Source organism: Tupaia chinensis, unplaced genomic scaffold, assembly GCF_000334495.1.
Source record: "Tupaia chinensis unplaced genomic scaffold, TupChi_1.0 Scaffold145870_1, whole genome shotgun sequence".
NCBI classification, from domain to species: Eukaryota; Metazoa; Chordata; class Mammalia; order Scandentia; family Tupaiidae; genus Tupaia; species Tupaia belangeri.
The window spans coordinates 1,997,836-2,015,495 of NW_006205727.1; the positions used below are offsets into that span (position 1 = coordinate 1,997,836).

Below are 17,660 nucleotides of genomic sequence, written 5' to 3' on the forward strand. Positions count from 1 at the left end.
CCACCCCACCCCACCCCACCCCACACCCCCGCAGTCAGCCAGGATCAGTGACTTGTTCACAGACTGTGCAGTGTGTGTAGGAATACCCACGGAAGCAAACCCAGAGCCTTCCCAGATGTTGAAGTGTTTCCTCTTAATTTTTCATTTTCAACAGTAACTACACTCATTTATATAAACTTTCCTCTAATTATTGCATACATGCTCTGTCAAAGAGTATTCTAGTAATGAAAGAAATAGGTTTAGAATAAACGAGTACATGGTGGTCACATGTCACCCTCCATTCCCTCTCCTTCAGTAGTGGAGTCTTCAGTGGCAAAGCCAGCAGGCGACAAATAACACCCAGAGTCCCCTACACCTGAGGCTTGGCTGTATACTTCCTCCTTGACTGTATTGTGTTTCAGGACCTGACTGGATACCCCAGGTGTTTCCAGTCTTTTCCTGAAGGAATTGCTGTTTCCAAATGCAAAGCTAAGTGAGAGAAGAGGATTAAGAATAAATGGGCCTACTTTGGCCACAGTACTAAATTGCTTTGTGTATATTTTGAAATTCCTCTGTGTCTACTTCATCATTAGTAAAATGAAGACTGTCAGACCTGTGTGACGTTGAATGACTATGAGTTCAAATAATTGATGTTTCTAAGAGTGCTTTGAACATTATTGTATATTTGATGTAGGTAAAGTCTTGGTTAATACATTGAGTGAATAAAACATGTCACAAATTTTTTTTAAAAAAGTAAAAATACTAGCTTAAAAATAAGTGATTACTTCATTAAACATTTTAAATATTTACAAGTAGACAGCACATTGGTTAAAAGTGCATGCCTGCATTCAGTCTACATCCTGGCTCTGTGACTTTGAAACTGTCATCAGGGTTTTCCAAGTTGCATGTTCCTGTTCTATTAAAGTGGGAGCAAAATATTAGATTATAGGGAAGTACATTTTAATTGGTTGTCAGTAAACATTTATTAGTTCTGCAAAAGTACAATATGAAAGCTTGATTAGCCTTTTCCCAGTTTCAGAGAAATAAAAGGAGAAATGAGGCAATGTGTAATCAGGGGAAGCATTTCTCAGGTGCAGTCAGACTTCAGAACGATACAGAGAACCTATGGGGTTTATTCGCCTTTGCACCTCTGCAAATTATTACAGTTTTATTATAGAATGAATTCTTTCTAGATACTCATCATGTCTTTCTAGGATTAATGATGAAAACTTGAGTGCTTTTTTGAAATATATCACTCTATACAATGCTAAAAGGAGAAGAGAAAAGGGGTGGAAAAATTGAACTGTTCCTAGGAATATTATTGACCAAAAAAAAACAGGAAAAAGAACAGAAACAACCTCCTGATACAAAACCCTGGCAATATAGTAAAACAGAAAACAAAAGACAATAAATAAATAATGATAATAAAAACAGTAGTGTTTTCAAAATCATGGCCTTTTTAGAAAAGTAAAGGAGGTCTTTAGAGACCAAAGATAATTCAGGCCCTGTAATTCAGGCCCAGGTAGCTAAGAGTAGGACAGTGACTTACCTGAAGGCGTGTGCCTATGGGTAGTGACTAAGCACCCTTCTTTTTACACACAGATGAAGGAAAGGAGATACAATTGAGAGACCATGCAAGGTGTGCTATCAAATCAGAAATGGCCAGCAAAGACCGAGAACCCTGAAATGCCGGTCTCACAGAGAAAATGTTGACTGGGGGGAGAAAAAAGCCCTAAGTAAGGAGGGATCTGGGAAACTTGGATTTCTTGTTATAGGTCCTAGGGAAAAAAACACTGAACTCTCTTCTGAAAATGTATAGCCATAAACTGTTTCTCAAGTGGGATCATGCCCAAATTCTCACTACCTGCAGGTTAGAAGAACTCTACACTAGGCCAGTCCATGATGTAGTGGATGACTGTGTTCCAAATGGTCAATTACAGTTTGAATTCTGGACCTGGTGACTTAAAATACATTCCAGATGCATGTGTGTGCATGCCCAAAATCCTGAAAGAAGGCAGAGATGAGAAATGAAGGAGAAGGCATTGCAGCATGGTCTTCCACCTCATTCCCATGGGGCAGGGGTACTTTCTCAGCACTCCCCCAGGCCCTCTCTGGCAAGAACACACACCCTCTGGCAAATGAAAAGAAAAAAAATAGAACTAAGAAAAATCTAAGAGGTAAAAACATCCCTCTACACTACGAATTCCTTGCAAAGTGATCCCAGTTGTAGATTCCTTAGACCTTCCAAAGGACCAAGCATAAATTCTCTCTGGGAACACACAAATCATTCCTTAAAATATCTAGGGACCAGAAGATGGTATAATGGTTATGTTGCTGGACTCCTATGTAGTCGACCACAGTTTGAGTCCCAGATCTAGCGACTTAAAATTCATACCAGGTACATCTGCGTGCATGCCCAAAATCTTGAGAGGAGAATGGAGGAGCAGGGATTGCAGTGTGGCCATCCCCCCCAGGAGGTGATTTCTCACTCTCTTTCTTTTTGTCTCTCTCTGTCTCTCTGGTGAGTGCACATGCCCTATAACAAAAAATCTCTCTCAAAAAACAAAAACAAAAACAAAAACAAAAACAAAAAACCTCCACAAATAAGACGTGAGAAACATGACTGTATAATGAAAAATGATAAAACATCCTAACATGCATCATGAAAAATAGTGATATTATAACTAGCGGGACTGGACAGACAGATTTCAGTGATTACAATTATCTATATAGAACATAAAATAGTATATTAATATATACAAATGGAGGAATTGAAAATATAGATAAAGAATCAATGACTAAATCATTTGAAATGACATAGAATTTCAGGAAAAAATCGTAAATGATTGAAATGAAAAGATGGGTTTTGGGTTAAAGAGAATATTTGACAAAAGTAGAGAATTAATAATATGTAAATACCTCTAAAATATGTTTCTCTAAAAATATACATAAAAATTGAATATATATAAAAGAAGGTGAGAGACATAAAGTGAGAAGTGCTTATGTGCATCTAATCAAATTCTATAGGTTAAAATTAAAGGTTGAGGTAGCAGCAATAGCTGAAGGAAAAAATGACTTAGAATTCTCTCTAATTATTGAAACGTATGAGTCTTCCTACTCAGAAATCACAGTAACTTTCAAACAAGAAAAAAAAAAATCTATGCTTAGATATACGAAAGTAAAAGTACATATTATTAAAGGAAAAACAACCGTAAAAGTAAAATGAATTGCCTGCAAGGAAATGACAGTTGATGTCTAACTAACAATGGAAGCCAGGAGAAGAATACTTGCTATGTGCTAAAAAGAAATCATCACACAATAGTATACTCTACAAACACTCCTTTGTAAGAATAAGAGACCAGTGGATGTTTTTAGAAAAATAAAAGCAAACTTTAACCCTAACACGCTTTTATTAAATACATTTTTCAGGCAATATTGCATAGATAAAAGAAAAATAATCTTTTTTTTATTCTTTATTTGGAGAGGTTTTTGCTATAGAGCGCTTACGCTCGCCAGACAGACAGAGAGACATAGAGACAGAAAGCGAGAAATCACCCCCCAGGGGGTATGGCCACGCTGCATTCCCTTCTCCTCCATTCTTCTCTCAGGATCTTGGGCACGCACGCACACGCGCCCGGCGTGAGTTTAAGCCGCCAGGTCCGGGACTCGAACCGTGGTCCCGGAGTCCAGCTACAGAGCCATTATGCTAACTGCTGGTCCCAAGAAAAATAATCTTAAAAAGGCAATTTGAGATTCAAGGAATGATTTGTGAATAAAATATATTTAATATGTTTGTAAAAGTAAGTAGATATTTAATATAAACAGCTAACATAATGACTTATTTCTTAAACCTAAGGAAGTGTTAATAATTAAGACAGATGGAGCCAAAATTCTGAAAAAATTTATGTGCACGTTGCAAAGGCATTAATAGAGTTTAGTTGTTAAAAATATTTTGAGTTTTGGGAAGGAGAAGGTCACATTGAATAGATATTGCTAACTTAAGTATACAGAGTGAAATTTTCAGGACAAATTCCTAGTGGGTCAAAATGAATGGAACATCCACAGCAATAGAGAAGAAAGAAAAAAATGAAATGCAAATAAAAATTCAGTTGACCTGAAAAAAGGCAAATGGAAGGCAAAAAGAAGTTTCAGCAATAGATGATATGAACTGAAGAGGTAGAACTATATTATGTTAGTAAATACAATTAATATACCTTTTCTATTAAAACATGAAGACTGTCAGATTTGTTTAAAACATTTCCATCTATTATAGATGGCGTATATTAGTTTTCGATGGCTACATAACAAGATAGTACAATTTAGCGGTTTATGACACAGTGTTCTTTTTAGCTCAGTTCTGTAGATCAGAAGTCTGCATGGGGGGAACCAACAGTGTAATGGCAATGCCGCTGGACTCCCACCTAGTCGACCGCAGTTTGTGTCCTGGACCCGGTGGCTTAAAACTCACGCCAGGCGCGTGTGCGTGCAAGATCCCAGGAGGAGAAGGGATTGTGGCGTGACCATCCCCCCGGAGGGAGATTTCTTGCTTTCTGTCTCTATGTCTCTCTCTGTTTGTCTGGCGAGCGCACGTGCCCTATAGCAAAAACCTTTCCAAAAAAAAAAAAAAAAGAAAGAAAAAAAAGTCTGCATGGGCTCTACTGGGTTTTCTGCTTGGCGTCTCATAAGTCAGCAATCAGTGTTGGCCAGACTGCGCTCTTATCCAGAGTCTGGGAAACACTTGCTTCAAGCGCATTCAGCATGTCGGTAGAATTCTGTTTCTTTTGCTTGTCAGACTAGGGCCCCTGCTTCCTTGCTGCCTATTGGCCCTGGCCATTCTTGATCCTTTCAAACAGTCTCTGCTTCTTCAGCTAAGTAGACTACCTCTTGCCCTGAATCCCTCTCAAGCTTCAAATATCTCCGACATCCACTGCTTTTAAAGAACCCATGTGATTAAATAAGGCTCATCCAAAGTTCTTCCTTCTGCCATGTAAAGTTACAAATCTTGAGAGCTCATCAAAGTCACAGGTGCCACCCATACCCAAAGTGGAGGGGATTACACAGGACAAGGTCATTGAGAGTCATGTTCAGAATTCCGCCTACCATATGGTGATTTCAGAGTCATGCCAAGAACATAGAAAGCAGGATAAGAAAAAAATGATTTATTTCTGTTTTTCATGAATGAGAGAGAAACTCTCAGGTCTTTTACATCATAATTCACCATCAGCTTCAGCCAGTCCTGGGTGGGGGTACACACATGCCTGGAATGTTCGGGAAGGTGCTCAGATGCAAACTTGGAGCCTTCTGGTATGGGCCAGCCTTTTAGAGCATTGTGTTTTGCTACGCCACTGTCAGCACCCCAGAAATTTTGAATGTAAAAGGCTGGAAAAATATACTAGAAAGATAATACCATACATGTTATCTTCAACAAGTAATTTTCCATTTCTTGTTTTTCATATATTTTACTTCTTTTTTGTCCCCCTTGCTTCCTTCCCCTCTACCCTCTGCAGTGAATTCTGGATGGGAAAACTCATTTTGCATGCCACAATGATATGCATGAATGAATGTTTTTAAAATAAATTAATTAAAAAAATATATGTATACTAGAAAAATACTGTCTATTGAGAAGATGAAAATATCCAAAATCTGGTTTTTATGAGGTTAATAAAATTGACAGTTATTTATAAGGTTAAAAGTATAAAAAACCATATGAGAAATAAAAAGTAAATAGAGATGAAGCAGAGATAAAAGATATAACTATATACTTCAATAGATAAAGCCCAGAAAAATACTGTTGAATAAAAAAATCCAGATGCAGAAAATCAGTCTGTATTAATCTGGTTAATTATAGATACACAAATGTATATATATTTATATAACCAAACCATATTTTATTTTGGGCAATCCAAATAGGTTAAAACCACAATGAAAGACATCCAGATAGGGTAAAACCACAATGATCAACACAATATTTAGAATAACATTTACCTCTGGTGAGAAAGGAAAGGTAATTTAACTGGGACAAGTACACAGAGGACTTAAAGGCCTTTGTTTTGTCTATTATTTTCAAGAATATGTTGAGAATATTCTCTATTTTTATTCTTTATGACTTACGTATGTCTTTTGAGATACATGAAAGTTTTAGTAATTTTAATGAAAACATTTGAATACATATGTATACATATGATATATTAAAACAACAGAAAATGGTTCGATTAAAATACTTTTACCAGGTGTAATTTTTTAAAACCAGTTTTTCACTTTTATTTGAAATGAAAATCTGTGGTTTTATTTTTAGATACTGAATGCTGATAAGCAGGATTTCTTTTTACAAAGATACACATTTAGGTTATTGCTTTTGAATTTCTAAGCTTGCTATTATAAATGTCACTCAACTACTCAGTCCATAGTGTTATAATTATATCTGTCTTCAGGCAACAAAAGAACAGATTCAATGCTTGCTTAAACTTATAAGCCATGTTACTTGATAGTTGCCTTACTTTATAATTGAACAAATTCTGAAAATGGTTATTATTATGTCAGATGGTTGACATTTATCTTTCCTTGAACTTGCCATTTACTAACACTGGAAACATCAACCAGTTGAATTTCTTTTGCCGCACTGGATCACACCTTTGGACTCGTCACCCTGTAGAGGTGACTAAATAATTCTGATAGATGATATTATACCAGCAGTATAGCGAGCTACATAGTGGTCAGGGCCCGGGAAACTGGGCCAACTCCTTTGGCTCTATCATTAGGGCTAGCACAGATGAGAACTTTCGTTTACAAAACTAGAATGTTGGGGATCCTTAAAACAAAATTGCTTTCCCCCCCTTGAGAAAATATTTGCCTATTTTCTATTTCAAGGACTCTTTGGTGGTAGCTCTTCTTATTATCGCATTTCAGAAAACATCCTTTATTTTTCCTATTAGCCCTCCATTCCTATATGCTGTTACCAATCCATCATGTTATGATCTATTTTGTATAATATTGGGCTACTGTTTGATAATTTGGCCACCCAAAGGAATAGCATGCTGGAAGATGATGCAATTTTTATTTTTTTCCTGTGACTTCTTTCTCAGTATGACTAGTAATCATTCTCATTTTTTCCATTTATTCTAAATTCAGTGTGGAAGAAAGCACATTGTACTGGGATATGTATTTATTTTGTGTTTGTTAACACACCATTTGCAACTCTGTAGAACTTGCCTGGGAAGGTATTTTTTTTATTGTGTATATTTCTGTATTCATATGATTCCAGTGTCTTTCTCTTAATGTTTCTATATTCTGAGACATGCCCAATTTCCTTACTCACTAATAAAACAGTGCATGACTCATTGTAAATCAGTAGGGATCCAGCAATAAGGTGCAATACATCACAGAAGCAGTGCAGGCTATCATTGGAGATAATAAGCAGGTGCATTAATATTCATGCATCGTGAAACCCTGGTTGTGCTTCTAAAAGCTGTAGAATATACATTCCAGATTTAATGATCACCAGTAGATATTTGCCAATGACTTTTAGATAGTTCTTGTAGCAACTGGTTCAGGGCATTACTAGGTAATTTAAAAAACTTTCTCCCATGGTTTCCATTTGCTTAACTGTATGACTCAGCTCATGTTCCTCAGTGAGTAGACGAAATCCTTTCTGGTTAGACCTTGGGTCAGGAGTGTTTTAAGATTGATCATATATGTGTCTGTATGTGGTATATTGTTTGTGGTGGGTGTAGGGGAGGCATCTAAAGGGGGGGAAATAAAGACTATGCGGATTGTATTATACTGTACAGTAAGAATGATCTAAGAGGGACCATACAAAAATAATGTGTGACAATGAATGCTCAAATACCAGCAGAACAGGGCCACCTGTTCTATACCTTCTATGGACTCCTAACAATACATCCTCTGTGTCTTCCTACCTACCCTTCTGGGCAGTGAAGAGAAAGGGTTGGGAGAAAGAGAAAATATTTGATCATCTATGTATTACTAATACTGTCACTACTATTACTACTGCTTCCATTAGCATCACCACCACTCCTAAATAGAGAACTCGAAAAGAGCTGCTTGTAGTGGCTGTTGGTCCTAACCTTCCCCACTGGTCTGTTCTGCATTCCATGCTCCTCTTGTTCCCTTTTAGTTCATCCATTCATCCTTTTTATGCAGTCAACCAATAAATATTTACTGACAGCCACAACATACTAGACTGCTAGACAACAGGGATGGGGTATGAACAAAGCAGAAAAAATTCCCTATGGTCATGAAGCTTGTCTTGTGGGAAGTGTGCTTTAGGGTTAATTCAGTCACTTTTGTTCTTTTGCATTTTAGAGTCTCTTTTTACCTTCAGAGTAGGATTAGTTAAAATTGAGATCTTTCACTTTCTGCATACATCATATGAAGGATTTGCAAAACATCAGCTTTTGTCTTTATGTGATATCAGCCTTGATGTATGGAGCTAGAGTTCTGGGAACACATTGAAGTTTCCTTGGCACAATCTCTTATAAATATCTCAACTCATATAAGGGCTGTTATGCTACTGTTCAGTGATGAGAATATGTATACATCAGAAGACAGCAGGCTTTTATAAGGAAAGTTTGTATACCAAAAAAGACCTGCGAAGAAACTCATAAAAAAAACCCTCTACTTGTCATGATAATGTTGGATTTGTTATTCTTGTGACTAATCCATACAAATAGGATGAACCCACATCCAAAATTTGTTTATATGTTAAGACTGGCTGTCACACTTATACCAAGAGTATATGGAAAAATTCACTCCGCACATAGTAAGGATTTTGAGGGAAGGCATGATGTCTTTCAAGCAAGTCTGAGAATGGCTTGGAGAGCCATGAAAGAAGACTGGCCTGGAGTTTGGTGTATATGAGAGGAGGCTAGGGTGAGAGTTTCCACTCGTCATTCAAACTTTCTGCTTGTGCTAATGGAAAGAGCACTAGAGTTGTTTTATCACCTTTCCCCAATGTAGGGGAGAAGGGAAAGAAAGAAGGTAGAGCTTGAAATGCGTAAAACGTCAAATATCAAAAAAGAAAAATGGAGTTGGTCTTCATACTACAGTTACCATGGTTTGGAGAAGAATTTGAGGATGTATGGCTGCAGTGTAAATGACTCTATTGGTATCTCAGAAGCAGAGAAGTACAGTGAACAATTTGAAGAGATACTGGGGCCATGAGCCTCACCTCTCCTCTCCAGGGCTGGCAGGGGCTGACTCTTCCCAGTTTGTGACAGTGACTTGTAACTCACGGTCGGTGCTATGTTATTTATAGTTCTAAGCAGCCTTTTCCTTTTCTCTACTGTGTGTCAGTGCTCTTATTTCAGCATTGACTTTGACTATTGGTAAATCATTGTCTCCTGAACCACATTTTTTGGGTAGAAAAATGATGAAATGTAAAATCTGCTTTCCTAAAGTAAAGGAACTTCAGTATCTTCTCATCCTGTCCCCAGTGAATCATCATAAGGAATTTCAAAGCATATGCCGGAATATGGGCTCCCTTGATTTTGAAAACTTGTAATTAGTTGCTTCTGCATGGTTAGTAAATGCCAAATACTGGCTTATAATTCCAAGTAAATTATTTTTCTAAAATTGATGTGTACCTATATATGATCAGAGCCTCAATGAAATCCAAATACAAGTAATATAAGCAAACAAAATCAGAAAAATAAATGTTTTGGCACCAGCATAATACTTTACTGATTGTCTCAGTTAAGTTTCTGTTTTGTTTTGTTTTGGTGAAGAAGACATACATTGAAAAAGTTGGGATGCATTTTTGCGTAGAAATATATGTCATTACTTTTCTGGCAACCCCAAATACGTGTGTATATGTGTGTGTGTGTGTGTGGGTGTGTGTGTGTATGTGTGTGTGTGTGTATGTGTGTGTGTGTGTATGTGTGTGTGTGTGTATGTGTGTGTGTGTGTATGTGTGTGTGTGTGTATGTGTGTGTGTGTGTATGTGTGTGTGTGTGTATGTGTGTGTGTGTGTATGTGTGTGTGTGTGTATGTGTGTGTGTGTGTATGTGTGTGTGTGTGTATGTGTGTGTGTGTGTATGTGTGTGTGTGTGTATGTGTGTGTGTGTGTATGTGTGTGTGTGTGTATGTGTGTGTGTGTGTATGTGTGTGTGTGTGTATGTGTGTGTGTGTGTATGTGTGTATATCAGGATAACAATACAAGTTATACAATGACCTTTATCCAAACTGTTTAATAGATAATTACAGAAATCCATGGAAATCATCAGTTGCTGATAGCATATTTTGCTGGAATTTCTAAGAGACAGAAGATTTTACCACATTGAGACACCATTATCACTCTTGCCTCTAAAAGAAGAGGTGACAACTCTGCTTACTACATGCTATTACAGAGTAGTTAGCTTTCACTAAATAAAAAGGGTCTTCAGAAAGTTTGTGGAAAATTAGTTTTATGAAAAAATCTATGCATTATTTTAAAACTTTTTTTTGAGAGATTTTTGCTATAGGGTGTGTGCACTTGCCAGAGAGACAGAGATAGAGAGACAGAAATCAAGAAGTCACCTCCCTCAGGGGACGATGGCCACATCACAATCCCTTCACCTCCCTTTCTTCTCAGGATTTTGAGCATGCATGAGCACACACCTGGCATGAGTTTTAAGCCACCAAGTCTGTGACTCGAACTGTCGTCAACTACATGGAAGTCCAGCGACATACCATTATGCCATCTGCTGATGTCTATATCAAAACTTCTTATGCCAAAATAAACCTATACTTTAATTTCATTTTCTTTTCTTCTTTATTTTTTTAATTGCCAGAGGGTCATGTGCTCTCCAGAGGGAGACAGAGACACATACAGAGAGAGAGCGCGAAAGTATCCCCCAATGGGACATGGTCATACCACAATTCTTTCTACATTTCTTTATCCTGTCAAGATTTAGGACATGCATTCACATGTGCTTGATGTGTTTTATAAGCCAGCAGGTCCAGGATTCAAATCATAATTGGTTGGCCATTTGGGATCCAGTTCCCTTAACAACTAGGTTATAGGGCTAGCCCTTAATTTCCTTTTTTTGGGTAACTTTTTGAAGCTCCTTTGTATTTTTCATGCTTCATTTATGCCATAAATGTGGGTAGTCAAATAGCTTTACTATTTATCTCACCCTATATGGTGAATATAAAACAAAACCTTTCTTTCTTTTTTTTTTTTGTTTTTTTGGAGAGGTTTTCACTATAGGGCGCATGCGTTCGCCAGACAGACAGAGAGAGATAGAGAGACAGAAAGTGAGAAATCACCCCTCAGGGGGAATGGCCACGCCACAATCCCTTCTCCTTCATTCTCCTCTCGGGATCTTGGGCACACACGCACATGCGCCCAGCATGAGTTTTAAGCTACCGGGTCTGGGATGCGAACTGAGGTTGACTACATGGGAGTCCAGCAACATAGCCATTGCGCTAACTGCTGGTCCCTAAAACAAAACCTTTCTTTAAGATCCTCTCTCAGAAGAACTAGAACTGCCTTATGTTCAAATTCTTATGTATACAATCTCATACTTTAATTATGTTATTTAAATAAAGTTGTATTTTGGAAGATATTTATCAAAAACAATGGTAATTAAAAGTTGGCTTTGAATCTTATTTAGGTCGCCTGATGAAAACTATTGAATAAAAAAATAAGCATATCACAGATGTAGTACTTATTTTTGGTGGTAAAATTTCAAAATTGCCAAAAATATGTGTCTTTGTAAATATGCCTCTTAGTGATCTCTTTAAATAGCATTACAGACTTTTGTTTTAAAATAGGGAAATTTTGGCAATCAACCAAAAGAACACAGTGAACAAGAACAAAAGATACCAACGTTATCTTCAGTAAGACTAAATGAGATCTCTAATTTTGAAAGATGACCTATGATGGAGAGTAGCCAAATACAGTGGCAGTCAACTATGTGTTAAGACATAGTTGATGACACATCTGGTCACTGATCCAAAGGGATATTGGCAAAGGGCAGTTCTCCCAGGAAAATGGCACATAATAAAAGGCCGAGGCAGTGAAACTTGGGGCATGCTGGTGAGAGTGATTCTGGACATTCCTCAACATGTGCCACTTGCAGAGAATGAGTTCAGGAAAAGCTCACATCTTTCAGATGGTGATTAATCACAAAAAGAATCAGTATGAGGATTTTGTTACTAAGAATAAAAGATGAAAAATAAAAATAAAAAGGAAAATCCAATAGCAGATGAAGAATCTTCACCAGGAAAATATTACAATGGACCAGTGAAAAATGGTGACCAAAAATATCTTAGGGAATTAAAAGCACATTAATAAATACAGTCAGGCACCCATACAATGACATTTCATTCAGTAAAGTGGTCCCATCAGATTATAGTAGGCTATATTGTCCAGCCTAGGTGTGTACTAGGCTATTCCATCTAGGATTATGTAAGTACATGTTGTTTGCACTACTATGAAATCACCTAATGGCGCACTTCCCTAGAACATACCTTGTTAAGCCATGCATGCACGACTGCATGACTATAACTGTCTTTAAAACAGGTTTATCAAAAAAGTTTCAAAGCAATGGTACAAGAATTCAAGGAGGATGATATGAGACAACAGAAGATGAAACAGGAGGGGCCAGCAGGTGGCATGATGGTTAAGGTTCTGGAGTCCTACATGGCTAACTGTGGTTCAAATCCTGGCCTGGGAGCTCGCTTTTCACTTTCTCTCTTTCTCTCTCTGGCAAGTATGTGTACTCGGATTATTATCAGTTGATGATAATGTGTATATTATCCCTAACTGGACTGGTGTGAAATGTATTTATGCTGGAAAATTAATGTTATACGCTAAATGATGTATAGTGATTGTATAAAAAAATTAAAGGAAAATTAATTATTAAAAAAGAGAGGAAAAAGAGTAAAATTTTCTTTAAATAATAATAATAAATTAAATAATTCTTTAAAAAATATGGTGAAGGGACCAGCAGATGGCATAATGGATATGTTGCTGGACTCCTACATAGTCAACCATGGTTCGAGTCCTAGACCTGGTGGCTTAAAACTCACACTTGGGCATGTGTGTTTGCATGCCTATAATACACATCTCCTCTATGAAGTCTTCTTAGACCATTGCTGCCTTCAGTGATCACACTTCACTTAAGTATTTAAATAAAATTTTATCATTTTTTAACATTAAATTATATCTTCGTCATTTTCTAATACTTTAGTACTTGATCGTCTTCTCTTACAGAAGAGATGATGATTATCAAACTCTTTAACTCTAAACCCAGTCATATAATATGTTACTGAGAGGAAGCAAAATGATTAGATAGAAGTCCCAGATATCAATAATAACATGGCAATAATTACTGTAATTTATTGTGTGTTCATAGATTATGAATAAGAAACCAATGCACAGAGGCTAATTAGCTTACTCTAAATTAAAAACTAGTAAGTGACAGTCAGGATTAGAACCCAGGCAGACTGGCTCCCAGCTCCAGACCTGGTGCACATACTGGTACATTATGTGCGTGACCTTGCTCTGTCATTTAAACCCACTGTCTTCTCTTCCTCCATTAGAGCGAAGTGGGAAATGACTTATTTTATTAAGTTGCTCTAATAATAAGAAAAGTACACTTAGGAGCTTTGTTAGCCATGAAGCTCTATAGCAAATGTAAAGTATGACTGTCATCATTGCTATTTTCATGCTTCCATTGTTGCCACAGCATTTTACAGGTTCAGCTCATAGAGGATCAATGATTTCACTAAGAATCCTGTACTGATAGATGGTTGTCTGGTCATTTACTGACTTCTAAGCCTGAAAAGGCCTGTTCTTACTCAGATTGCGCAATACCCATGCCCTTCAATAGCTTATATTCACAGAAAGACTACCCAGCAAAGTGTGATATGATAAATGTTGAAATTTGGTTCTGAGTTCTGCAAAGAGACCTAGTAGAGAGGAAGGAGGAAGAGAAGTATTGCGAGATGCAAACAGTTAAACAAATGTCTCTCAGCTTAGAAAGAAAAAGCTGCAATTTCAAATTCTAATAACTTCCTCTGGGAAAAGCAACAACAGGTTTTTTTATTGTATTTATGCTACACAGCAACCTTTTTGCATTATCTTTAGGTTCCCTTTCCTGTACCTTTTCCCACAAACATTGTCCTTGACCAAGACTAGAAATGAATTTGATTTCTCTAATGCAGAAGGTAATTGGATTTTTCTTTATTGAATGCATCGCTTTAATGACTGTCTCTGCTTCTGCCAATTTAGCTGCAAGTGACCTGACATTGATCTGATGATCTGAGTTAAAATAAAGAGTTGAAGCTGGGGGGTGAAAAAGACCAGCTGCCTAGCATCAGAAAGAATGTTTATTTTTGCCTCATCTTGCCATTTTCCTAAGAAAATGCTTTATCCTTGACTGTTGCCTTTAAAAAAAGCAAGCCACTTAAATAATTGGTCGTACAGGAGCACATTGCTTCCTTCTGGAAAATATAATAAGTATTTCCCAGAAAGAGCCCTCGAGAAAACATTGAAAATTGAATAAAAACTACCCAATAATCATCCTGTTCCTTGAAAATATTCATTACTATGCAGACTTTCTGAAATAGGATAAATATTGCTGAACAGAATTAATTAAATCTTTTAAAAATCTGGTGAAACATGAAATATTTATTTAAGTAGTTATTTACTTAACCTTGTGGTTTTATTATAATATTTGACACAAGAATTGTTATTCAAGACGGTTACGAACAAGCAGTGGCTGAAATAGTTGTATTTAAAAGAAAAGCATTTTTTTCCTCAAGGGAAGCTATGATAGAAAGCTTTCAATGCCCCCAAATATATGGGATATGAATTTATCTACCTTTGCCTTTATTCATTTTCTACTAACAATTTAATTCATTTGATTCTTGTTTAATTTTTATTCTACCATCTTCCCTTTGCTTATTTTGATAGATATCATGAATAATTTTGATGGAAAAGACAGTCCATGGACATTAGTCTGGGTGAGAAAATAAAATCTTGCACTTAAAGGATCAAGAAGAAAATAGATCAGTTAAATCATCAACAACTAGTTTTCTTTAAAAAAAAAAGTACAAGTGTTCTTTCTTTTAAAATTCTTAACACTAGTTGTGTTTACATTTATCAAAGTGAGAGACAAGCTTAAAGAAATTCGAGAGACTTTATATTGTAGGCACTTATGATTTTGAATCTTTTCATACCCACTGACGCCACATCAATGAAATCATTGCAGGTCCTCAGAGCTGACATAAATCTGCAATGTTATTCAATGAAAGCAGGGCACTAACTTTGGTTCTCATCAACCAAGAGACTCTTGTGAAGTTTATTCCTAGAAATGGCATTGAGAAGAGCTGAGATCAAATCTTTCCTGGAAACCATGCTCTTATCTACTAGTATGATTGCATCTTAAGGGAGCATGTGAAACATTGGCATGTCAGTGAATATTTCCAGAGTCCATTTCTTGAACACTGTGTGGCACAATGAATGAGGTTGCTTGAAAACTGATGGACCTTCCACAGGAAGTCCAGTACTATTGAAGAGGTTACTGATCCAGAAGTATTTCCCACTGAATTATAATCTTTCACCATAAATGATTAAATCTTACCCATCTCTAGGCCATTGTTGGAAGTTACACTTAAATGCAATGTTAAAGATTTTAGAGCAAAAGAAAAAGTCTGTTTCAACAGATGATAAAAATTATTGCTTACTCAGTAAAATATATCTCATCCCATGTCAATTTTCTTCATTTTGAATCTGTCTTGCTTTTTAAAATTTGGACATTATTAATTACAAACATAATTAATGAAATAATATTTTCTTCTTTTAAAGGAAAGGTAGATTTTTGTAGAAAAAAGAAAAAAATAGTATGTGTACACACACATAAATGCATTTTCCTTAGAAAAAGAAGGAAATTAATTCCCCATTCCAATAGGATTTTTACAAATCCTTTATAATAGGTTACATATATATGATTCTTTGGATGTTTGCTGAGACTATTAATATGTGGTGTGGCTAATAAAAAATTATTTTGTTAATTAATCTTTAAAAACAATAATTTATGAGCCAACAGATAGCATGGTCGTTAAGGTGTTGAATTCTCACATTGCCTATTGCGATTTGAGTCCCAGACCCGGCAGTTTGTAAATCATATTGGTGCATGTGCCTGTGTGCCAAAAATCCAATCCCAAGAGAAGAATGGAGGAGAAGGGATTATAGCATGGCCATTCCCCAGGGAGGGGGTGATTTCTCTTTCCTTCTGTCTGTCTCTGTCTCTCTTCAGTGAGCACATTGCTCTATGAAAAAAACCTAAACACACAACACACGCACACAGACACACACCACTTATATTCTAATTTTTTTGACATCTTCTTTGAGCAAATATTTCAGTTTATTACATAAGAGATCTTTGGACTTTAGAGGGGATACAAACATGAATCTTTGCCTTCAAGGATTTTAAAACTTAGTGGAGACAGAAAAACGTACACATTAAGTAAGTAAAATAGAAGGTAAATGTTAGATGGTGTGGGAATGCTAGATCAAGAACTACCAGTTCCCTGCAGGTGGGAGAGAACTGTGAGGACATTGCAGTGGTAGTATGATTTCACTCAGTCTTCAGAAGATGAGAAGAGCCTGTGCATGAAGGAGAAAGAGGTAGAACATTTTTGGAAGAAGGCATAGAATTACAGGTGGGAAGATGCTAGCTAATTAGAAATATATCATACAATTCAATATGAATACTATATTACATATATACTTGAGAGAAAAGAGTAAAAGAGAAGATAATATTTTGACTAGTGATATTACTAAAAATATAGATGCATAAGAGAATATTTCGATTTTAGACTTTCTGACTGGTGCATACGTTATAAAGAACATAGTATTTTATTTATTATTATATGTTTTAGTTCTGTGCATATATTACTAATCAGAGGTACCTTCTTTTAAAGATTATCTTAATTGATATTTTCAAAACAGTCTCAATATTAGACATGTTGAATGACCTGAAATGTATTCATTCAGTATGTAATGTCAAATACACTATTAATTATTTTAATTAAATGAAGAATAAGCTTCTAATTTTTGTCTCTTCACATATTCTCATGTTTTATTTGTACTATTAAAATATGTACATTCTATTTCCATTAGAATGTAAATTACAGGCTTATATTCAAATCTGAATTTAAGGTTTCCGAAAGTGTTAAATAGGTTTGTTTCAATTGCTTTAGGTCACTGATATGATGCTTCAGGACAAACCCTATCCTGATTGGGGAAAATCTGCAAGAGCTTTCTGGAAGAAAGGAAATGTTAGGATCATTCTATTCTGGTAGGATATTATTTTATTTATTTATTTCTTGCCTCATTCACTAAAGGTCTTGATTGTAATTTTTCTTAAATATATAGAATTCTGTCTAAAGAGACATTTTAGTGACTAATATGATCTTTTAAGACTATTATCCTAATTATTATTGGAATTAATTTTCCCTTACACATTGTTACATATACAAATTTATGAGAAAGAAGTTTTGCTTATATAGTGACACACTTAAGATTTTATCAGAGGAGGACAGCAGTTGGTGTAATGACTATGACTGCGGTTTGAGTCCCGGATTCGGTGGTTTAAACTCACACCAGGCACATGTGCATGCGTGCCCAAGATCCTGAGAAGAGAATGGAGGAGAAGGGATTGTGGTGTGGC

The 17,660-nt window shown here is 36.2% G+C and overlaps 1 protein-coding gene across 1 annotated transcript in view; it reads left to right on the plus strand.

The window, feature by feature from the left end:
• Positions 1 to 17,660, plus strand: part of TMEM117 (transmembrane protein 117) — a 524,240-nt gene that overhangs the window by 331,352 nt on the left and 175,228 nt on the right. Inside the window, exon 5 of the mRNA XM_006168553.3 lies at positions 17,191 to 17,288. Within this exon, the coding sequence (XP_006168615.1) occupies positions 17,191 to 17,288 (98 nt within the window). The remainder of the gene's footprint in view (positions 1 to 17,190; positions 17,289 to 17,660) is intronic.